At 44.2% G+C, this 24,098-nt stretch overlaps 1 protein-coding gene and 1 non-coding gene across 6 annotated transcripts in view; both read right to left on the reverse strand.

Moving 5' to 3' along the window:
- The window catches only part of kis (chromodomain helicase DNA binding protein kismet), a 154,406-nt gene that overhangs the window by 68,814 nt on the left and 61,494 nt on the right, over positions 1 to 24,098 (reverse strand). For all 5 annotated transcript variants that reach the window (XM_084590373.1, XM_084590377.1, XM_084590375.1 and 2 more), the window contains exons 15-25: positions 23,309 to 23,516; positions 23,013 to 23,089; positions 22,167 to 22,285; positions 21,221 to 22,066; positions 21,017 to 21,128; positions 20,767 to 20,938; positions 20,609 to 20,698; positions 13,876 to 13,976; positions 13,690 to 13,789; positions 11,753 to 11,949; positions 9,521 to 9,642 (exon numbers count right to left, since the gene is read on the reverse strand). In XM_084590373.1, coding sequence (XP_084446499.1) covers positions 9,521 to 9,642; positions 11,753 to 11,949; positions 13,690 to 13,789; positions 13,876 to 13,976; positions 20,609 to 20,698; positions 20,767 to 20,938; positions 21,017 to 21,128; positions 21,221 to 22,066; positions 22,167 to 22,285; positions 23,013 to 23,089; positions 23,309 to 23,516 — 2,144 coding nt within the window. The remainder of the gene's footprint in view (positions 1 to 9,520; positions 9,643 to 11,752; positions 11,950 to 13,689; positions 13,790 to 13,875; positions 13,977 to 20,608; positions 20,699 to 20,766; positions 20,939 to 21,016; positions 21,129 to 21,220; positions 22,067 to 22,166; positions 22,286 to 23,012; positions 23,090 to 23,308; positions 23,517 to 24,098) is intronic.
- Positions 23,166 to 23,253, reverse strand: LOC146205721 (small nucleolar RNA U6-53/MBII-28). Its single transcript, XR_014704619.1, has one exon. It is a non-coding gene; the product is annotated as a small nucleolar RNA U6-53/MBII-28 (small nucleolar RNA).

Here is a 24,098-nt window from a genome sequence, read left to right on the forward strand (position 1 = left end):
TGGGCATCCTACTGGGACAGCCCCATTGGAAACCAATCACATATGATCGATGACTTTTCCATGGGATTCGTTGATATATATCGAGAGTTGACTGTATTAACATAGTTAAAAGGAAGAGAACCGGCGCTCTCATCAGCATAGAAACAACAATCTCAGGAAACCTGAAAGGTAACAGTGAAAGGTGGGAATGTATGCTCATGTTTGAGCAAGCTATAGCATGTGGCAAATGCCAGGAGGACTAGGGAAAGCCGACAAGCATTCTGCATTGCTGACAAATCCATTTTATGGGCCCCCTACAGCTCAGAATCAACAGGCAAAAACTGCATTCCACGCAGCCAGTCACATGCAAGTCAATGCTGCAGATGGATATGTTCATGCATGTATAACAGCTTCATCATAAGATTTCAAACAAGATGGTTCAGCCGACCCAGCTGAGCTAAGTTGATGAGCATCTCAGTGACACGGCCGCTCGATTGAAGCGCACTAGGTGCGGCCTGCTACATCGCCCGAAACCGGCGGGAGGCGCCTACTTCCAGTCGCCACCGCCGCGGCGCCACCGTTCGGGGACAGCCGCGCGCGGAGAGCTGCGCCTGGCTGCGCTTTGAGGGAGGCGTAGGCGTGCTAGAAGTGCTTTATTTTAAGGATATAAGAGCTCCGCTTCACACAATTTGGCAACAAGAATTAGTATATACTGTCATGTCTAGTGTGACCATGTCAGCACTTAGCGCTTGCTCGGCAAGGATGTACACTGGAGTGTACCCCGAAAAACTTAGTCACGGTGGTTGAAGACCACTCGAATGGAGAGCTCGCATTACCGTGATGTTTCATCAGATCCAGTTGTTCGTCACATTAAAATGTGACCCGGCTGTGAACAATTCGAAGCTGTTCAGCTGCCATGGTAGCCTAATGCATAACCCCTTAACTGTGTCGCGAATTCCGTGTGTCATTTTCATACCATTTACTCATTCCTGCATACAGCTTTTATACACAAATTGATGTCAACCTGTTCTAAGCTGCAGCGCTATCCAATAAAAAAATGTCCTACTATGAGCACCCTCTATGAAAATGCGGCATGTAACCAACCTTTCTATCTCATTGTGACAAATTTTACGCTGCAAATATGAAGATGTTTATTAAGTTAAATCTAGATGATAACCTGGGATCTTCTACTCAGTTGGAGACCTTAAATGTTGTACGCTAGAACGCTATCCGTCCTGGCTTCCCGCATTTTGCATGACCGGACAAAGTAAGCGCGCTTGATAGAGCCGGTCTGCCTCAAGGTGCTACATATATGCGCCGAAAGTTTTTAATAATATTTTTATTGGCTGCTCGCAAACCCATATAATTTTTCTGGTTCGTAATTTTCAATGGAAGAACGTGCATCGAGTGTTGCTGTTGTGAAACTATTAGCTATGATCACAAGAATGTTCACGCGTCAGAGCGCAACTGCAGCCGAGATTCAGCAAGCAGCCAAGTACGCTTATTTAATGGCCACGCAAAAAAAAGGAAGAAAATTACCAATCGCAGACGGAAAACCTTTCTTGAGAGAGGTTTATGCCATAGCCATACACATCGCTCCACTGTTGAGTTGACGTTTCCAGCCCAGCTCGCTATCAGTTGGGGCAGCAACTTAAAGATATCTTGCATAGCGCCTTAGCATGGGCACGATCATTGTTTTTATAGATTAGCTGCAGGTGCTGTGTACAGTGAGAAAACAATGATGAAACCAAAGTTTTACACAGCTTGCTACTTCACTGGACCTCTTCAGACTTCATCATCCTGTTAATGAAGGTGCGCGTAAGCTGACAAAGCTTGATTACTTCCTTGGCGGGGTATATCAAGACTCCATTGTCCTTGGTTTTCATTAACCTGTAACTGGTCCAGTTGACCATATTTCCTTCAACAGGCTCTTGCTCGACTGACATGTCGCCTCAAAATCATTACCAAATATCGCATAAATTAAGCAACAACCTGGTAGTGATAAACAAATCTTGGGGTTCTTAAGTCTCCTTGAGGAGCCTCGTCAGAGAGCCCGCACTTTGCTACCTGCTTATTCACCGTATCCCGTAATTGCTGCCTCTGTCTCATATCATTAGAATGCAGCCTTAAGCCACCGCATTATGTGAAATGGCACCCTACACATAGCTATATAAAGCCCCTCTTTACCGCAGCCGTACGAACGTGCCCTATAGGAGTATAGTGTGCCTGACTTGGGATCTAAGGGTCCTCCCGCTTTCAATAATTCCTATTTCACCCTTACATCGTATTGACTCTCTCTGGTTTGGCAGCTCCTGCCACATTGAACATGTCATGTGTTCTCATTGCGCCAAAGGTGTCTGACCATATCACCAACTAAAGTGCCTCTTACCACAGAGGTTTTTTTCCCGACTGTCCGCCGACAGAGCGGGCGCCGGATTTTCTGTGGAACGTGGCTTTTCGTTTTATCGCATCGGCTCTAACAGTCTCAACAGTATAAACAAATGTTGTATGCACAGGCTCCTTTACTTGCAAGGCCACTCAGACTAGCGCGGCAAAATTTAGAACAAATTGCATACTTATATATAAACAAAACCTTCGTAGCTTTTTCTGATACGTCCTCGCAACATAACCTGCGAGAAAAGCTTCTGGTGCTACCTCATCGTGTTCATCTGCTTCACAACACATAGTTAAAAATCCTAGTTCACTGACCAACCAGCTCCCTGGTAACTAAATAGGTTAAACAACGTGACGGGAACACAGGAAAAGAGCACGATACAACTAGCGTGGTTATGCCGTCTTCTTCTCCTGTGTTCCCGTCGCGTTGTTTGCACGGTTAACCTATAATTAATCACCAACAAGTCCAATCTGCTGTCCCTTGTAGCAAATTCAATAGCAGCTGATAGGGCATTATGCTTCAGCATCTGGACTTTTTAACCGCAGCGCCGCTTTCATTTCAGAGGAAGCGAGCGCATTTCCACTCCTCGCTGCTGTCTGCCTGAAGCGAGCTCAGCAGATAAAATTAGAGGGTCTCTTAGATGTCTCTTAAGCGCAGGACGGCGAAAGCCTACCCTTCTCCTATCATTTGCCTCTCATCGTTTGCCACAGTTCGTCATTTCAAGCCGTCGTTTGATATACAGTTGAATCCCGCCACAACGAATACCGCCACAACGAAATTTCCGCGACAACGAATAATTTTTTATTCCCCGCGAGTATCCTATAAGAATTAATGGCCTAAATTTCTCTGCACAACGAACCATTTTTGCAGAGCGTTTCCGCTTCAACGAAATTTTCGCGTTCAAAATCGAAACCGAAACTAGTTTTATTGGCGAGAAGTCCAAGTCAAATCCAAAGCCACATTAAGCATGAAATCACGTGATTGCAGTTCCGCCATTTTGGCTTTGTGTCGTGGTTGCGTTGTTCACTCGCTGCCTTTCTCTTCGACAACGACGAGTTTTCATCCGCAGGACACGATGGCAACGCAAGTGAAAAAACGCAAAACTCTTTCCCTTGAGCAAAAAGCTCAAATAATCGCCCAAGCAGAAAGCGGAAGGAAGAAAGCGGCAATTGCTGAAGACTTCGGAATTCCTGCAAGTTCGCTGTCAACGATTCTAGGCAATAAGGACAGCGTGAGAATGGCACTTGCTTCAGGCACATCCTCGAAGCACAAAAAGGTGACGCGGCCCCTCCATGAAGAGTTGGACAAAGCAGTGCATGCGTGGTTTGTGGAAGCACGAGCCAGCAACGTCCCCCTGTCCGGAAGCATCATCCAGCAGAAAGCCTTGAACTATGCATGCCTACTTGGCATTGATGATTTTAAAGCCAGCATTGGCTGGCTAAACCTTTTCAAGGCCCGCCATAACATCGTTGGAAAAGTGTTGTGCGGCGAGTCAATGTCAGCAGACGTGGACGGAGCAGCTGCTTGGAAGGCGAGTAACATGGCCGGAATTTTAAGCAACTTCGCGCCTGCAGACATTTACAACGCCGACGAGACCGGGCTATTCTACGAGATGTTGCCGGCTAGGACGCTCGACTTCAAGGGGCAGCGCTGTCACGGCGGCAAACACAGCAAAAAACGCATCACAGTGCTGCTTGCACAAACATGGATGGCTCGGACAAGCGTCCGCCGTTAGTCATAGGCAAAAGTGCCCAGCCGCGCTGTTTTAAGGGAACTCGTAGCCTACCTGTGCAGTACAAGGCGAACAACAAGTCATGGATGACCCGCGCTATTTTCACCGAGTGGATGATGGCATTCGACCGCGACATGAAGCGGCAGGGCCGTAAAGTTTGCTTGCTTTTGGACAATTGTTCAGCGCATCACTCCGACGAAGTCAAGCTCACTAACACGGAGCTGAGGTTTTTCCCTCCCAATTTCACGTCTGTCTTACAGCCTCTCGATCAGGGCGTGATTCTTAGCCTGAAGCGCGCTTACCGCGGGAGGTTAATTCAGCGGCTGCTTTTTAACACTGAAACCGGCCGAGACACGAAGGTGGACTTGTACGTGGCACTGCAGATTATGTCTGCTGCCTGGAGCACACTGGGGCGCTCAGTAATTGTGAACTGTTTCAGGCACGCCGGATTTGCCGAAGATCGACCCGTACACTCTGCTGGCCTAACACCAGGCGTTACAGACGACGACGAAGAGGCGTCACCGGCTCCGGGGATCGCGGCCGCCTGGAAAACGCTGGGAGAAATAGGAACCGTGCCGCCTAATCTCGAGCTCGACGAATACATCGGCGCTGACGCTTGTGTTGTTGTTCACGAAGATGTGAGTGATGAGCAGATCATAAAAGCTGCCCGGAATGATAAGGACTCTTCCGATGAAGAAGACGACGACGTGCAGGAAGCGCCGGCTGCGGCAACCGCCGTACAGGTGATGGACGCTTTTGATGTCATCAGGAATTTCGTTGCTGTCCGAGACGACGATGTTGCAATGGGTTTGCTGACCGAGTGCGAAAATCGCGTGACGGCGTTGCTCGCCGTGAAGCGTAAGCAAACCAAGCTTACAGATTTTTGGCATTAAACGCCTTTGCTGCTGCTTGGGCAATTCTTTCTGCGTTTCACGTCAAATTTTTGCGATAACGAAGTTCCGCGAGAACGAATTTTTTTTCGTGCACCGTGAATTTCGTTATAGCGGGATTCAACTGTATTAGTCGTTTCTCAGTCATGATGAGTCTGCCTGCGTATTCATTGTAGCCCTTATCACTCATAACTAAGCAGGTTACTCATTTAGAATCAGCAGTGGTCAGTACATGTCGTTTCACATATTGATCATTTCGTTGTCATTAACCGTAATGATGAGTCATGCCTAGCTATTATAGTCATTACCACACATTGCTAAGCACTTTTACTCATTTCTAATCAATTGCGGTCATTACATGTCGTAGTTTGATATACTGGTCATTACAAATCATTTTAGTCATTATTAACCTATATTAGTTATCAGCATTAGTCATTATCTCTATCAATGTCTATAACTTTTATTGATTACCTATCACCATCAATCATTTTCATCCTTAATCTCCCTCCTTGCACGTCCGCTTTTGCGACTGGCACACCAGTGCACAGATGCGACGCACAGATAACAGGCACAGCTTCTATGCATAGATTTTCGTTTCATGGGCATAGAACGGCTTTCGCCTTATAAAACAAACGCATCCAGTATCAACGTTAACGTGCTTGCACACGCGCGCACAAAAGCGTTTGCGTTTACCACGCAGACGCGAGGCGAACGCGCTCAGAAAGGAAGCAAACCGCGCGCTCAGAGCCGGCGACCTCGGCGACGACGTGTCCCCGAACAATGGCGCCCTCAGCAGAAATAGCGGGCGCAACTGTAAACTCCCCAAGGACGCGCTTGCCCATTGACGGCGGCGCGACGCAGCAGGCCGCACCCAGTGCGCTTCCATCGAGCGGCCGTGTCAGTGACAAAGCATTGCTAACAGGATCCCAAGGCTTCAGCAAGCATATTTCTGTAGCAAAGGGTTAGATCAGCATATAGCCTAAACAGATGAGCCCAGATGCATCGAACGCAGTTATTTTGAATTACTGGCTATATAGAACATGCAGATTATCCTGAGTGAATGGAGTACACTAAAGAAAGACCACTCTGCTTATGACTGTGGCTGCTAAACTTCACAACCATACTTTGAGCATTGTAAGTATGTATAGCACAATTACTGATCGCGTGAAATATCTGCACTGAGAATCATTACCCACGCAATAGAAGCACAATGATAAGACGTGAACGGCCCCAAAAAGAATGTCTACCATGGACACGAAGTGAATGCTGCGGAACGTAACTCACAAAGCACAAGTGTGGTACACCTCCTAACAATTGGAAGCACACTGCAAAGGGACGTGGAGAAAAGGAGGCCGGACACAGTAGGCCAAGAAAGCAGAATAGCAAGGCCCAATTTTCTTTTTAAAGCCAATAATCTCCACTACCTTGGTGCTATGTCTACCTTCGTTTCACACCATTTTCCAGTGCTTTCCATGTACACTGGGGAGGCCTATGAGACGTGCGCAAGCTAAATGAACGTCTAGCTTCATACTGCTAGTCTGTCGAGCTCAAGGCCTACACACAAAAACAAAAGAGCTGGATATTGCTTTCTTAGCCGTGTTCCTCAAATGGCATCAGACTCAATTTTGAACTTTAGTTTCATCTCTGCATTATCCACACGAGTTCTCACAAAAATGCCACATGCAACAAAAACCTTCATGTGATGAAAAAAAAACCCAAATTTTCTGAATTTCACAACATATAGGTTGAACTGCATCAAGATAAAATGCTTGGCCATTTTATGCACGACTTTTTGCGCAAAATACCTAACTGATACAAGCATGTGCATAAGCTTAAAAAAATTAAATATGCATATAATTTGGATATGTTGTACTCAATGTTTTCAAAATGTTGCAGCTCATTGGAACCGTTTGCATCTCTCTTTAAAAAAAGAGATGTGCCAAACTTACATACAAGCCCGCTGAAATACTTTTATATGAAGACAAACTGTCATTTATTGCAATTCTGAAGAGCTGCACGCTCATGAAGTGAATGCAATGTGAAATCGTATGTGTGCAATACGAAAGAGGCGTAAAATCACTTCATGCAAATGCTCATAACACCTACAAAAGCTCCACCTCTGCTACAATGCCAGGAAAGAATGGCACTGTAGTTATGAACTGCTTGTAGTTAAAACTGTTCCTGTATTATTAAGTTGTCACTGACTGTAGTCACAGTCAACATAATGCCAGCAAAGAATGACACTGTAATTATGAACTGCTTGTAGTTAAAACTGTTCCTGTATTATTAAGTTGTCACTGACTGTAGTCACAGTCGACATAAAAATTACACAACTTATTCGCAATATCTTGCAACATTTGTTGTGCATTTGCCAGCCAACAGATTATAGTAGCAGTTACCTATGAAACTTGGTTCTACAAAATTGTTTAAGTTCTTGCAGAGTTTTATAGGATCCCCAAGTTGATTAACACTTTCCTGTCCGTGCCTATTCCGATCGGCTAACGATGGTTTTACAATTCAAATTTTCCCGCTTTGGAAGCGCTTCTGGACAAGTGGCGGCCGCCAGTGAGAAATAGAAGAACCCTTCTTTCAGTTTTGCCCTTGATTTTATACTTTTCATCTTGCTGCGCACTTCGAGACGGTTTCCGGTGTCAGGTGATCGTTGCTCCTTGTGCGCACCATGGCATCGACGTTGCGCGCTGGCGCTCCTCGAAAACAGCGAGTTTCTGCGGATATCGCTGCATTTGAAAGCTCGTTTTTGGATGCAGACAGAAGCAGTGATAAATCTGAAGATGACTTCAGCTCTTCAGATTTTAGTAGCGACGACGGAACTGCATCAAATCAACCCGGAACGTCAACGGCCATGCCCCGGTAAGTGTCGGATTGCCCTCCGAAAAGTTCCGCTTTTGCTGCGCGCTAATAGAAAGAGGTCAAAATGATCTTAAAGTCATAATTGTTATCTGCAGGGTCTCAAAGTCATTTGGGCGGGACTACTTGCCGCTGACAGTGCAGAAAGTCGTGTTTTCGGCAAAGAGAGAGCCAGGGGTCCACCTCGGTGTTGCGCACCGGAGTCCCGCTCGGCGCTACTCAAGAGCCGTTCGCGTAGTGGCACGATCGTCACTAGGTGTAACATTTTCTTTCATAACTTCATTACTATTGTATCTAGACAGTTAAAATTTACTACATTGTTAGACCTGTCCCTGACCTACAATTTTTTTTTTTTTTTGTGAGAAAAGTTTGATGCTTTTGTGCATTTTTTATTTTTCACTACTTTTTTTGTGATTTTTTTTCATTTTGGGGGGGGGGGGGGGGGGGGGGGGGCAATTCTTGAATAAAGACATTTATTTTCTGAGAATCGAAAACTTGCAAACTGTACTTGGAACAAACAGTTGTGCTAGCAAGAAATTTTGACATGACCACGCGAATGATAATTGAAGCTGAGAAGATAAATGCTTGCGGAGAGACTTGTGTTAGCACTCCGTCTATTAGTTTATGCGATAAAGAACTCTCTTTTCTCCGGCGGTGATACTGTCAGCACAAGTGATTTCCTATCTTTGGCGTATAAATGTGCTGCATGTCTGAAATAAAGATTGTTGGAAGTTAGCGCTCGTGTTATTCGTTCCTCTCGTGTGTCCAGTCTGCTTTGCGCTACAGTCTCGCTATGTTCACGCACCAACAAGCCCAAAAAGCCACCCCTTTGAACTACATTTATTTCACCTACTTTCATTGTAAAGAGAATTTCCTCCTCTACAATTTAATACTAAACACTCCAATACCACGCAAGTTTTTGGTAAAAAAAAATGTTTAATGACACCACCCAAAAACCACTACTTCCGCGGACAGGAAAGTGTTAATCACTGCTTGCCTAAACCTCCACTTTTGATTTTTACTAGCACTTCATTTTGGAACTAACCATACTGTCTGCTAACACTGGACCGTTTCACTTAAATAAGTCTTCAGTATGAAATCACGCATTTCTTTAGCGGCCATGCTCCTGTTTGCTGTTTTCTCCATGGACGTAAGGCAAAAAATACACAAGCTAAGACAAGGCTTTTCATGCAGGGCTTTTCAGCACCTTAGAAAGCCCTTTTGATTTCCTGAGGCTAAACAGATCGAGAACACTAGGTCTGGAGGATGTGTATGCTCAGAAACAAATTTACCACAATGGTGCCTCATGACCCAGTTTCTCTAAACGATATCAGCAGATGAAGCATGCACGCACCTCTATGCTTGAAGGCAATTCAAGTAGTTCGATTACCTGACTGAGTGGAGATATTTTTCACACACCTGCACTCTGTAAACTTGCCACCCACTGTACACACAGTCAATAGCAAAACAGGTTTTGATAATGTTAATCTTTTTTTTTTAGAAGACTTTAATATAGCTCCAATGAAAAAAAAAAATAATAAAGCCTTGTTCCATGTACCATAATTTTTCACAAGAATAGAATGTGACCACAAAAGAAAAGAAACCGAATCCTTCAGAATATAACTAAGAACTGAAGAGAAAGAACGCAATACACACCCTTGCTCGTTGAGCGTTGATCAGTTCCCTCTTTTTGTGGTTCCTTTGGTACATGGTAATGATGCGGCGGAGGCGTGTATTCAAGTCTGAGGGAGTTGGAAATTCCAAGGCGCCCATTTCACCTGCAGAACACAATGAAACACAATGAACAGTTAAGGCTAAAGTTTTTACCAATTTACAGTGGTTCAAGCCCACACATACTAAGAACCTCTGTGCTTATAAAAAGCATCTGTTGACAAGATTACCATTGGCACGTGTATCAAACCATGTTCAGTTTCAATTTTCAGTTTTGCATTTCTCAACGCGGGATGGGCCCATGTGCGACCCACAGAACTGTGCAATGCGGCCTGGCCGGCTCCAAAAAATTCAGCCTTTGTTCCGGGACAAGTGCCAGGTTCACGAGTCGGCTGACACCAAACTTGTTTTCCAGCCAAGTTCAACGAAAGAAAATCTCATCCTCAAAAGATACTCATCTTTTGTGGAAACGAAAAAAAGACACCGGCCCCTTTATCTGAATGTCATCGAATTTTCGACTGAATGAGAATACTATAAACGCTAACAACAGCACTACACATGGAATTTTTAAGGGGATGTTATGAGCAATAATTCAATACATCCGGGTTCCACAAATTCAGGATTGGCAGTATACAAAACTCAAATTTTGGCATTCAAAGGACTAGAATATTGGATCAAATGATTTGAAAGTTACAATTATCGACTAAAAGAACTGCTAAAAACCATTGCATCAAAGTAAATTTATGCAATGAACACCTGCATGATGTTAAGGTGAAACCCATTAGAGAACAGCAGTTTTTCATGGTTTCGTCAAGTGGCTTTTTTACGCACTGTCAGGGACATTGAAGAACTGCTACAAAATTGTAAAACCCTCTGCGACACATTTTGCAGTGCGAAGCACTAGCATTTTGAGCGTTTGAGCACAATTCACACGATGAAGCTCACAGTCTGAGCGTACAAACAGCAAGTGGATGTACGCAAGGATACATGCATAGGTGTTAGAACAGTGCAACACCATTAAAGAACTAAAAAAAAAAAAAAAAAAAAAAAAAAAAGAAAGAAAGAAGAAAGGAAGAACAGTGACCCACCGAGCTACGTCCGAAATAACATGACTGCCGAAACTAAGCGACTGAGCTATATTTTGGAAATGGACAACTTAACAATTGTTGTCGTGCCTGCCATAGTGCGTAAAAAATGCGTGGGCACCACTTTTTCATGCAACTGCGGTTCGGGAAAGTCTATTTTGGTGATTTCTAGCTGTGCAAGTCGTACCTCGGCATGATCACCTGCCCGAATCAACCAGGGTGAACATGCCCAGTCTCAACACGTCCAACTCAATACACTTACATGGGTGTCAGTTCCGAATATTTGAGTCGAATTAACAACATTTCACTGTTAAAAAAAAAAAAATAAAAGAAAACAGATAAGTTTATGTGTGATCTAGCAGCAAAAAGCACACTGTATCCACACTTATGATGTCAATCTTGCAGCCGTGTACCGCGAGCACATCACTTGTTCAGCGTTGCTAAGCCTCTTGTGCTTCGAACAGAAGCCACTGCAGATGCTGCTTTGGAACGATCACAGCCTATTTAAGATGTCTAACCCTGTTAGCAGTACATAAAAAATAGAATAACCACTCGTTAAAATTAAGGCACAGTTGGTTTCTGCAGTCGGGTTTGCACCTAAGGGCAGCACGTGAAAGCAGTTGCTAGGCTTTAGTTAAATTGGCTTCACCGCATGACATTGAAATGGCATGGAATATGAGCACAAGAGACCGAAGGCCTTTCTCAAGCACACCCCACATTCACCTCATCACTAGAGCGCAACTTTACGACAGGCACTTTTGACAACCAAGAGGGGTGCCTTAAATAATCCAAAATGGGTGGTGCAAAAAGCACTGTATGCTATTCTGTGCTTTGAGCACTGGCACACTTGATAAAGCCTTAACGGGAAGATTTGAGTGATGTAGAGAGTTTGAAAAATTGATTTGGAAGCTCTTTCTGTATGTCCTTTCAGGTGCTAAAGATTGCTATATGGAAAAAAAAAAAGACATTTGTTAAAATGTTTTTTTTTTTATGCCTTGTACTAACTAGAATACCATTTCCTTAAATTAAAGAATTGACCATTTTGGTAAAATGACTTTAAAAAATTGTGTCTATTGGGGGTACAGCTACTCTCAAGTGGTCCCTCATACATCCAGGTGTGGGTGCTCCTCACCTGGCACCTGGGAAACGGGTGCAGTGGGCCCACCAGCTGCAGGCACAGGCTGTTCGCCTGTCGAGGGGACCGTCTGTTCGGAAGGCTCCGAAGGAGGTTTGGCCTCTGAAGATGTCGATGGCTCAGGAGAGACAGGATCCTCTTCATCAAGGTCTTTCTTGCCTTCTTCGCGCTTATCTTCCAGGTCTTCAGGGTTCCTAGATACAGACAGCCACTGAGTTAATCACAAAATTCAATACATAAAACTTTGCAGCTTCTTAGATCTTCATTCAAAAGAAAAGATGCTTCAGGGAAAAGCAAAAAAAAATCTTTCCCTTCAAGCTAGAACATCTCTGTCAGGGATGCAAGCCAATGCACTAAACCTTCAGTATTGACACAATAACTACACAATATGAACTGTCAGAGGATAATGATACAATCAAATCATGAATATGTCCATTTTATGAGCTTCAATGAGAACTGTGACAGCGCTAGTAGCGCCTATAATCAGTTATATACTTGGCACGCTATGCTGCAAAAGCTAATGTGCTGCTTTCCTCTGGCTACATCCATGCTCACAAAGTCCAAGTACAAGAACATTGTTTTGTTGTGACAAAGCTCAACATCCTACGTTCATTTCACCTGGTACCACATTTTCGGCCTGCCCGTCACAGAGACCCCGAGAAGTAGAAAAGTAGGAGTGACATGCATTGAAGTGATACACAGCTTGCATTGCCTATTTCCTCACTCAGACTCCAATGACACTCAAAAGGTGACATCAGGGAAAATTATAATTGGAGAGTTCCCTAATGGAACGCCTGACTGCCTTGTCCATGATTTGCAATATCAAGCATATCGTTTTAAGCTGCTACATGTTTTTTATCAAAGCCCTTGGCGAGGCTTTGAAAAGCATGAGTGGTATGGTGTTTTTGGCACACTACTCACATAGCCTCCACAATGCTGCACGCTAAGGCCCAAATTTTCAAACCTTCCTTACGAAGCCTTTATGACGACAGAGCCACCTCGCGTCCATCGAGATAATAGGCATACTACTTACTTTTCATTCTGCATTTATGAGCTACGCATCATTCGTGCCAGCCCGTGGTCACGGCGGCTATTGACCACACATCAGCCATCTAACCGATCGCAGTTGCATGGCGTTTAGAATAGCCATTGGCGGTACTGGGCTTTTCCTGAGCTTCCATCGGCATCGTCGCGGTTCTGGTGGTTTTTCCACTGCTCTAAAATGTGCACTCGGCACGTGCCAATCTGCGCGTCGCGCGATGAAACCTCACACACAACATAGGATGCTTGTGAAGGGGCTCCGCCAATACCACGTTGCACCATAAATGATGCCAGGGCATTCCTTATCATTTTCGTTCTGCTCTGACGCTCTCGACTGCATGCGCCGCAGTAAAGCATTGATAGGAATGGAAACAATAATCATTGTCACAATCTTGTCTAAAAAGCAGGTGACCATTACTGTTTTTCACCAAATAAATTAATCATAATGGAAGTTGTTCTTGTCAGCTTTTCCGACACTAATTGATAATTTGAACTTTTTTTTCCAGTTCCTTGAATTACAAATTAAAGAGCTTTTACTGTACTACTGATAAAATGATATTAACATATGTAAAAATTGTTTTAAATTATTCTGCTTTATTTCTCACTGCCACAGTCGGTTATTTGTTAATTTGGGAATGAAGCTTTTGACTAACATAAGAAAATATTGTCGAATAAGTCAGCAGAGTGTCCCTTTAAACAGCGAACAGCTCGGTGGACATTTGAACAACGGCATAGAAGAAAGAACACCGCCTCAACTACAGGCCTCCATTTTTCCTAACACGTTACAAACACTTCTGACAAAATCTAAGCTGAAACTGGGGTATGGCAACAAGCTTTTCAAATGAACGAGCTGTACACGCTTTCGTGTAAAAGGGTCTCTCATGAGCACTTACGCTGTCATCTCTGCAAGAAGGGCAGCTCCATCAGGAGGGCCACATCGAGCCAGAAAACACAAAGTGTGATCCTGGCGCATCAGGTTAAACCTTTCATAACCTGCAGATAGAAACATGAAGTGAACGCCATGCAAAAAAGAGCACGACAAATTCTGGAGGAAGACACTGAAGGGAGTGAAGACTGACCGTGCTTGTAAACACCTATTAAAAGAGACTTGTCAGCATCTTCATCCCACCAAGGAGCAGGGGGTTCTCCATCAGCCGCTGGTGGCGGAATAGGAATATCCCTGCACAATGTAAACAGCATCCCTTTCACGTAACTACGCCGTGGTTGTAGCACAGTAGAATCCTGATATAATGAACTTGTTAACAAAAGAAACATGGGCATAGCCAAGTGAAACTAGGTCCCATTTTTGCTTTACATTATGGACTGTACTTTTTTTTTCTTTTCCCTTTTTTCCCTTAACAGATAAATAGTTTAGCCATAGCAACACATTTTCCACGAAATGATGACACTATGGCCCGCATCATGCAGTCCAGCTCATCTCAGAGCAACAAATGTATAATGGTCCACTCAAAAGGCCCACAGCAGGAAGCAAATAGGTATCGAAGTTGATGACGGCACTCTACGAAATGACTTCATGAACTTCTTGTGAGAAGTCAACTTTTCGAAAGCCTTGGAGCAACGTGCAGTGTCTGTGGCATGCATGGAATAAAAATAAAATAAAAGCTGGCTAATGTGGAAAGGAAGCAGTGCAAGTCACTAAGGAAAGGAAAGGAAGTAAAGGAGTCGTAAAAAGTAGGGAAAGTATAAAAGGGGAACACTGTCACGGCTGAGGGTCTTGCTGCACGTGACCTTCATGCACTATTTTGCCTCTTGAGGGGGGACAGGGATCGTTGAACATTTTTGTTTGCTTTTAGTTCTTTATGCCGATTTCAAATATGTAACCATTTTTATGATATGTCAATTAGTTTTTTAAATATTTGGTACTTTCACCCCTTTGTTTACAGAAACAAGAAAAAAACACTAATCGGAAAACTATTACTAACATGTGGCTAGATACTATACAGTATAAGGAATACAATGTAGGAACCTCGTTTAAGGCAATACTAGTCATTTTACAACTTGCTAAATTTTGATGCAGGGAAAAGTGATTTATGAGCCATCTAAACTTGAGCACACAACAAAACTAGCAAGGACAAAATGAGAAATCTTTTCCTATCGTTGTATAGTTTAATCACTCAGGAACATTCTGCAATAAAAATTATTCCTTTAAATGCTCTAGATGTGAAGATATCCTTCTTGTAAACTAGTAAACTGTCAAAAATTTGTTTTGAGAAAATTGGAAAAAAAAATTAAATAATAATAACAATTGGTTCCCAGGAAGGGAAAGGCGCAGTATCTATCACACTTGTTTCTGTGTACACCTGAGCCGCACTGTAAGGCAAGGGAGGAAGGTGGGAGTGAAAGTGGAAAGAGAGAAAGGGGTGCCGTAGTGGAGGGCTTTGGAGCAATTTCGACCGCCTCGGGATCTTTTAACGCGAACTGACATCACACAGCACACGGATGCCGCTTCGTTTTGCCTCCGTTAAAATGCAGCCGCCGACAGTGGGGATCGAACCCGGGTACTCCGGCACAGTAGTCGGGCATCTTAACCACTGCACCACTGCGGTGGGGCAGAAAAAAATTAACAGAGATGGGATTTATTCAGCGCGTTTGCACCTTATAAAGTTGAATTATTGACCCAGGAAGTGAATAAATTAGTTGGCGAGTGAGAAGGAGATGGGCTGTAGATTTGCAAAATGTCATTTTGTTGCTATATTTTTTTAAGATTTTCGGCCCATCAAAAGCTGTCCAGTCTAAATTGTGCTGAGGCAGTGGAAAACATCGTGTTCATGCAGAGCTTCATTTTTATATAGAATTCCACTACTAGCTCATATTACATTCGTGGCCGTGTTATATTAGTGCACAAACGGCACATCCATAAGACATGTGAAATTGAAAATTTGGTGACTGAAAGTAGCATTGTTTTAAACATAACATAGACTGCAGCACTAGAGTGCATGCCACCGCAAAGTCTAGCCACACAGCAGCACATGAAAAGCTGCAGACGCCAAGTGCTCATGTGCAAATACTTCCCCACTGAACACTATGCCTGCCCATTAATGAAACTAGCAGCAGTAAACGGGCACAACTATCTATATGAAGACCTCAGACAGTGACAGTAGCTGAGCCCTGCATGAGTTTCACGAAAAATTGAGTCACTATCCCAAGTTTAACCCTTTCTCTGTCACGAACGTACCGGTACATTTTCTATCGTGCATTCAAAACTTTGCACCTGAGCACGAAGCTGGCGCGCTTGGACAGGCTGCGCCATCTGTCAAATCTTTCTGAAAGTTCTTATTTTCGGCCCGCATTGTGTTGGAACGTATATACTGAAGCGTATGGAGCGACTGTGCCCACCCTCGTCCCTTTCTTTGCTGGGAGGCGCGGTCGCTCCTCGCGCTAAGTGATCATGCGGCGCGCGTGTTTCGCGGTGCGTGCGGTTACAGGTTCAAGGGCTGTTCTGCCATCTGCCGCAGGTTTGCAGGTTTGCAGGTTTTTATTTTTATTCCGTTGGCGTGTTTGTTACAACACGTCACATTCAGGGAATCGCACCGTTGCCTCTCCAATAGGTCGACACATGACTCGATCGCTGCTATCGCTCTCTCTTGCCGTGCCCTTGCTTGCGGCTAGCAGCAGAAAAAGAGGTTGTTTTAGCCTCTTTCCATCTCCCTCTGTCATCTTGATTTCTCAACATGCCATGTATCTCCATTGTGCGGGCCACCGAAAGTGTGCCCTCCATGCGCGCGGTTGCTTTCGGATGGCTGACCGCGTGGGACTTTCGACTGCGGACTGGAGCGATGGCTCTTTTGATTCTAAATACTAGTTGAGCTCTGATTCGGTCTCTCAAGAAGTACTGAGCAGTTTTTTTTTTATATTATCATTTATCCAATTTATAATCAGGCTGATATTGATGATGACGTCAATTAACAACACCTGCAGAACACTGAAATGTGCGCATTCCGTTGACTATGTTATTTGTATAGCAACCATAATAAAAATAAATCGCTATGCTCGTTCCCTTAAACCAAGTCGACACTGGCGGTGTGTCATGGCCAGAAACACCCGACAGCGAAAGGGTTAACAATCACAAACTATAAGAGTCAACGATGTGGTGCATTGGGCCTAAATAATTTTACCCTTGTTCCACAACAACCTCACTTGTAGTCTCTCTTTCCCCTCTATCCTATAGCCAGTAAAATTATTGCACATCAAGTGATCACTGCATACCAATGTTTTCTAACTTTTATGAAAAGGACTTAGAAACATCAAAATAATCCAGAAAAAAGCAATTAAAAAAGAACTGCACCTGCTTACTTTTTTTACTACTTATGTTTCATATGAACTGTTGCTCTTTCTTGCTTTTTGTACATCAACTTCCCAACAGGAATAAATGCTGTACATGTTGCACAGCAAAACAAGTCTCTCAAGTCTCTGCTACAGATGAAACTGAAATTTGGAGGTCTTGACAAAGCATGGCTCACAAGTGGGAAAAGTGGAAAGGCACAAGAATAACATAAATATATAGAGCAACGGTCAAAAATGACCAGCCAGCATCAGTCACAGGAGCAGCCAGTGACTACATGGTTGCTGCCACCAAAGCACACCGACTTAAAAAGTGAAAAGGAACTGCTTTTAGTTCCTCGTGCACAACACTAGTTCCCTTTTCACTCCCATCGTAGGAGCTCTCCCACACAGAAGCTCTCCTGGTCTCTTCCAAGCAGTCTTTCCCGAAAGAAAGGCTTCTTCAAGTGCGGTACCATCAGCACTGCAAACCTTCCGTTTTTCTGCTCTCCACGACACAATCCCTTCCATGCGATTTTTATGGAATACCAAAGTAGTCCCATGTTGCTGAAAAGTCGGGGTCACTGTCAACGGCGTCCCCGTAGGTGGCCAAGAGCAATAAATACTGACTGGGCAACAGGGTCATGACATCAGTGACATGATCTCACACAGGAATTACAAACAGCCCACAAAGCTGATGTGAAAAGTGACGTCACATATGAAATAAAAGCAATTAAAACATTACATGTAGCACAAATTAAAGGTCGCTTCATACCCAAATTCATATATATTGGATATATCAAAAAGTACTTCTTACACTGTATTCCTTTTATTATTATACTATTTAGCCACATGTATTTTAACAGCTTTACGATAAGTTATTTTTTTCTACTGTTTTTGCAAACAAAGTGAAAATGTCTAATACAGTAGAATCTCGGTGATACGAAATTCAAAGGGAGACGAAAATTTTCGTATCACCCGAAATTTCGTATCACCAAAAAACAAGCAAAATCCGTTTTCAAGCCTTCCAACAGGTACGAAATATTTATTTTCGTTGAAAGAAATCTCGTATATCCTTCTGCACCTTTTTTTCCGCGAGATCTGATAACAGAGAGTTTTGAAAACTGAAAAATTGGGCCGCTGTCTTCTCCCGCACAGACTCGGAGGTCACGGCGCGCCGCAGAACGTCGATGGCGTGCATCGTTTCTGCTGCCGTCGGCGGTGGGTCATCAACGCTTTGGTCGTCGTCATCTTCGTCACTGCATGGAATGCCAGGCTGTGATGACGCTTCCTCCGCAATATCTTCAACCGTGCGGAGACCACAGGTGGCGAGGTCGTCGTCCGCGGTGACGAAATCGTCGACGCAACAGTCGACGTCAAGTTGATTCCAGATATCGATGGGAATCGGGTCTGGCACTTGCGAGGCAGTAGCCACAGCGGATTTGAAAACCCCACACTTCGCGAAACAATAGGCGATGGTCGTAGGAACGACCATAGCGTCCAGCGTCGGGCGGTGCACTGGTCCAGCAGCAAAACTATTTTTCTGTTGTGGCAAGACATCTTGCGGTCGAGGTACGTGACAAATTCCATAAACAAAGAAGACGTCATCCATGCTTTTTTGTTCGCCTTGTAGACGCAGGGCAATCGACCGGCTGCCTTAAAGTATCGGGGCTTTTGATATTTGCCAATGACTGTCAGTGGCATCTTTTCTGATCCGTCGGCGTTGCAACAAAACAAAACTGTAATGCGCTGTTTGCTCTTTTGTCCGCCCCGGCAGGCATCGCCTTTAAAGCACAAACTTTTTTCGGGCTGGAGATTGTAAAACAGCCCTGCTTCATCTACATTAAAAACATCACGTGCCTCATATCCCGCTATGTAAGACTTCAGTGTGGTTGTCATCCAGTCTTCCACGGCGGAGGCGTAGACCTTTTTTCCTTCGCCACAAACGGTCTTGTATGAAAGATTATGACGCACCTTGAACCGATGAATCCATTCACCGGAGGCCTGAAAGTCATCAATTCCAAGTGTGAGTGCGATGTCCGCTGCCTTCTCACGAAGCACTTTTCCGTCGATGTTGACGCCAGCCGCCGTGACCTCTCTGAACCACGTTAGAAGAACCTTTTCCAACTTCACATGGTGGGCAGTTTTGGCTTCTTTAGAATTCATCGCGAAGTGCTGCACATTCTGCATAATTTGGTCGCGCTGACCAACGATCGTTGACAACGTTGACAGCGGTAGGCCTAGCTCCTTGGCCATGTCAGCGCGCCTTTTCTTGGGCTCTTTGTCCACCTTATTTAAAATTTCCAATTTGTCTTTAAAGGTCAGCGCCTTTCTCTTCCGTGACGTTGCAGTATGATGTATCTTTTCGCGTTGCCGAGATGATCCCAAAACGACGCGCTATCAACGCGTTGTCAGCTTCAACAAACGAGAAAACGAAGCAACGTGTTGCCGCTGCAGCGGAGACTCCGGAAAGCGGAAGAGCGTGGCCTGCTGCTGCGGGGCGGCGGAGAAATGTGGAGAGGGCCGCAAGGCCGTGCGCACAACACCAATAGCAGAAAGCAACAACAAGATAAAAAAAAAATGCGGGGGAAAGAAAGAGAGAGAGCGGGGAGGGGGGGGGTGCAAGATATCGCCGCCTTCTTCACCAACTTTGCTGCTGCCGCGGGTTGCCAAGCCGGTTTTTCTTCTTTCGCACGCGTGTGCGTGATCCGTGCAGTGCTGCGCCGCTGCGCACGCTTTTCTCGCTGTGAGTGTGTGCGTGGGCCTCGACCGGTCGTGATACCGAAGTTCGTATCACCCGTAGCGAAAAGAAAAAGTGTTCGGAACATCCGATTTTTTGCCCACTGAACGCAATGCAATTCGGCCGGGGAATTTTATGAATTCGTATCACACCGAATTTCGTATCAGCAGAGTTCGTATCACCGAGATTCTATTGTATCTTCAAAACTGCAAAAACCAATTGAAATCAGCATACAGGACTGACAAAACTGAGAATTTTCATTACATTCAGTACAAAAATTTAAAAAGCTTGAAGTCCTGTGTCAAAGTTTGGTGCTGTCAACACAAACGCGCATAGTATACATTTAAATAAGCAAGGCCAAATATCCTATGAGTACAACCATGTATAGCGTATGTACAGTGGCTTATTGAGGTAAAAGAAATAGGTGACCTCAGCTTCTATCACCTCGTTTGTAAACTTTGGGAAAACACTTTTGGTTGCACTGTGAAGACAGCCAAAAATGACCAATTCAAAAAAAAAAAAAGAAATAATAAATGCACTAAAACATCTGCCGATTTTTCACTTAAACACCAAAAAGTCCACAACATATACATAAACAATGAAGCACTTCCAGAACTGAAAATGTTACTAGGCAGAAATTTGCAATGATGTTGAAACAATAGCCACTGTAAACAGAAACAAACAAAAATTGGAAATATACATCCTAGAGGCACATTACAGAAATGAATTGACTATCCCAATATTTTGCAGCAGACAAGCCTGTAGTAGACTCATATTTACACCACACTGACCTGGCTGGCACTCCAGCAAACACTTGCTGGTGCAATTCTCCTATGATCTCATGCTTTAGGTAGTAGAGAAGGCGGACCCTCAGGAGGACCCTACAAAATAAAAATGCATGTGTATGAATAAATGAGGAACCATAACAGATGGTAATGTTCTGCCTTACTTGTTGGCATGCCGATGCAAGTGTTTACGGTAGCCATCATCACAGAGGAGAAGATCGGGGTTGTACTGGTCATCACGAGCCCAATCAGCAAGCATGTCAGGAGAATCAGGCTCTCCTTTCCCGTTTTTCAGCTTCTTTCCTTTGCGTCCTCTTGGCACAGGTGCCGATAAGCCTATACATCAAAACATTAGTCAGGTAAAATCTAGTACATCTCAACAGAACATAAACCGCCATTTTCTAAAAACCTTACCCGAGTGATTCTTGTGGATTCTGGTCTCGCCATCTTCAGTTGGTGCTATCAGATCCCAAATGAAGCCCTTGATCTTCTCATCACCTTTGTAGTGCCGCAAGCAGTACAACAGCTGCAAAGGTCAGAGGACGTACTGTAGCTAAGCCACTTTGCTTGCAGGAAATTCTATATTATACTAACTACACAAACAATCTATAGACATACCACAACCCTGGAGATGTCCTCGACGTCTTTTGGTGTCACTCGTCGTCGCCAAAGTCCAATAGCTATGCTCTCTTCCCAACGGCCCCAACCAAATGTGAGCAAGCCTTTCTCCACTTGAAAGCACTCGGTGCGAGTCCAATTTCCAGGTGCAATGTCACCCAAAAACTCATCCTCAGAGAAACCTCGGCTGGCTCGACCACCCCTGCGTGCTCGACCACCTATCACTGGCGAGTCACGATGCCGAGAACGCCGGCTCCCTCTGGTGCGCACTCCTGTTTCGTCATCCTCATCGCTAGACTCGAGTTCTGACAGGTCTAACATGTTGTCATCAGTGCCAAACCGCTTTGTCTGAGTGCGTCTTCGAGGCTCTTGCAAAATCAGCTCATTTCTACCCTTCAGCTCATCCACATCCAAGTTTGCTTTTTTGGCCCATTTTTCCCAAAAATTGGGGTCATCAATCTCTATGTCACTGCGTGTGGATGACGCTGTAAAGGATGCCTTAGAGAACGTCGAGCCTTTACCTTCTGACTCAATGGTGATGGTATGCGTGCGGCGCAGCAAGATTTGGTCAATGTCTTCCTCACAAAAATTGTTTCCGTCTGCATCATCATCCATAATGGCACCATAGGCACCTTTACGAAGCAGATCTTCAATTTCTTGCTTTGTTAACTGCTGGTTCACTCCAAGGCTTTCCTTTTGAGCATTCATTGACTGCAGCACTGCCCTGTCCAGGCCAAGCTTCAAGCTGGCTTTGTCAAACATCTCTCGTTCATATGTGTTTCGACATATGAGACGGTACACCTTGACTGCTTTTGACTGCCCAATTCGATGGCAACGAGCTTGTGCCTGCAAAATGCAACAAAGGCAATTGCATGATTACCCTTAAAATGTTATCGTTACAACCAGTGAATTCAAGTGTTTGACATAAATAGCTTGAGTAACACACCTGAAGGTCATTCTGAGGGTTCCAATCAGAGTCAAAAATTATGACAGTGTCAGCAGCAGTGAGGTTGATACCTAAGCCTCCGGCTCGAGTGCACAGCAAGAACACAAATCTGTCGGAGTCTAGAAAAGAAAAACAGCAACATTAGCCTTTCACGGATACTTATATGGTTAAAACTACAACAGACTCTCATTAGGACAAACTTGAGACAAATTCCCAGATAAGATGAACAACAGAGAAAATTTGGCTCTCATAGCCAAAAAAATGCAATGTTGTTCACGTCGTGCAGTTTTACAGCATTCTTATGTGATCGGAGTGTCCAGTATGTGCCTAAGACCCTGCCGACACTGCATTGCACGCAATAAGTGACCGCAGGACTGCCATTAGGAAAGCACCACTTAGAAGGGTATGGCGTACAGTTCGATACAGTAGCCGACCGATTTTTCAGACCTTCAAAGGGCTGAAAATGCGTCCGGAAATCCAGACGGTCCGAAAACACGAATTCACTAAAAAAATCACTATTTACCAAGCGAGTTTAAAAACTGGTCTATCTGTGTCAATCTCCTCATTCTGTACATTACAGGAGTTCAATAACATGTTCAGTAGTGCTGCACTTTGGCACATATTCATTGAATTTCTTTGATTCTTCAGTATAAGCAATAATATCTGAGAGCATCTGAATTCATGTCCAACTGCACTTCGTATGCAACATAAACATTGCATGTGTTGCATGTAGCCAAATGTTCCGTTACATTTATGTTAGATGTATAGAGGTCAGACTGTTGGGTTGAAAAAGCCATATCAATACAGCTGCATAAAAACCAGAAGGAACAAAGGTACAACACAGACCTGGCTTGCAAAACCTATCAATGGCAGCCTGACGAAGATTTCCTCGAACCCTCCCATCAATTCGCTCATAGGGGTACCTGAAAGAAAGGAAGTATGGATTAAGTATTACTATAAGCCCAAGAAGTAACAGACCTGTCACAAGTGTGTCCTTGTCATACTCAGAGTAAATTGAGAACATTTTCACCCATAGTAGTCGTCCAATGACACCACTCAGTATTAGCATGGCAAATCATCATAGCAGACAGGTCCACAAAGAAACAAACTTTGTTCAACAAATACTTAGAAGAAATGCTGACCTTTTGTGGACAAGGTAGTCCTCAAGCAGGTCCAGACAACGCACCATCTGAGAAAAAACCAGTACTCGATGGCCACCGTCTTTGAGCTTAGGAAGCAGTTTGTCCAGCAACACCAGCTTCCCAGATGCTTGCACCAGAGCATTGAGTGTCATGTCCAAGGAGTCACCGTGCTGAAGCCGGTACTCCTGCAGGATCTGCTCCTCTGCTCCTGCACACCAGTTTCTCACATCAGCAAACAAAATGATGCAACAACAATTTTTCACAATCTGACTAAACAGCAATCAAAAGCAACATTTTTGCACATAGGCTACCAAAACTGCAGTCAATTTAATGTATTTACTACAACCTAGGCCAGCAGCCAGCCTTCCTTCTAAGCCAACACCCAAAAGTCCAAGGCTAGGCAAAAAAAATAGATACTTTCCTCAAATGCAAGCCAACCAAAAAATGAGAAAATTAATAATGACGACAGCTACAAAATGCAAGCAACATTTTTCCCCGGAAAGCCTCGCGCCCGCTCCTCGCTGACTTCTAAGTGCCGCTCATGTACATTGCGTAGGCTGCCTGGTCACATGGCAGGTCAAAGCTCAATGACCAGTGAAATTCCTGCAGTAAGAAGTCGCAACATTCCTATCGATTACATCCGTTGGTTGAGGGGAGCAGTAGTAAAGGATACAGTGCTGTCTTCTGATTGAGTTTGCAGGGGCACCAGTTTTACAGTTTCAATGGGTTGTAGTTGTGTATTATGAATGGGGTGTGCGAATCCTTGAAATTTCAAATACGAATCAAATAT

Source organism: Amblyomma maculatum, chromosome 1, assembly GCF_055883805.1.
Source record: "Amblyomma maculatum isolate TAMU_Amacu chromosome 1, ASM5588380v1, whole genome shotgun sequence".
In the NCBI taxonomy this organism is placed as follows: domain Eukaryota; kingdom Metazoa; phylum Arthropoda; class Arachnida; order Ixodida; family Ixodidae; genus Amblyomma; species Amblyomma maculatum.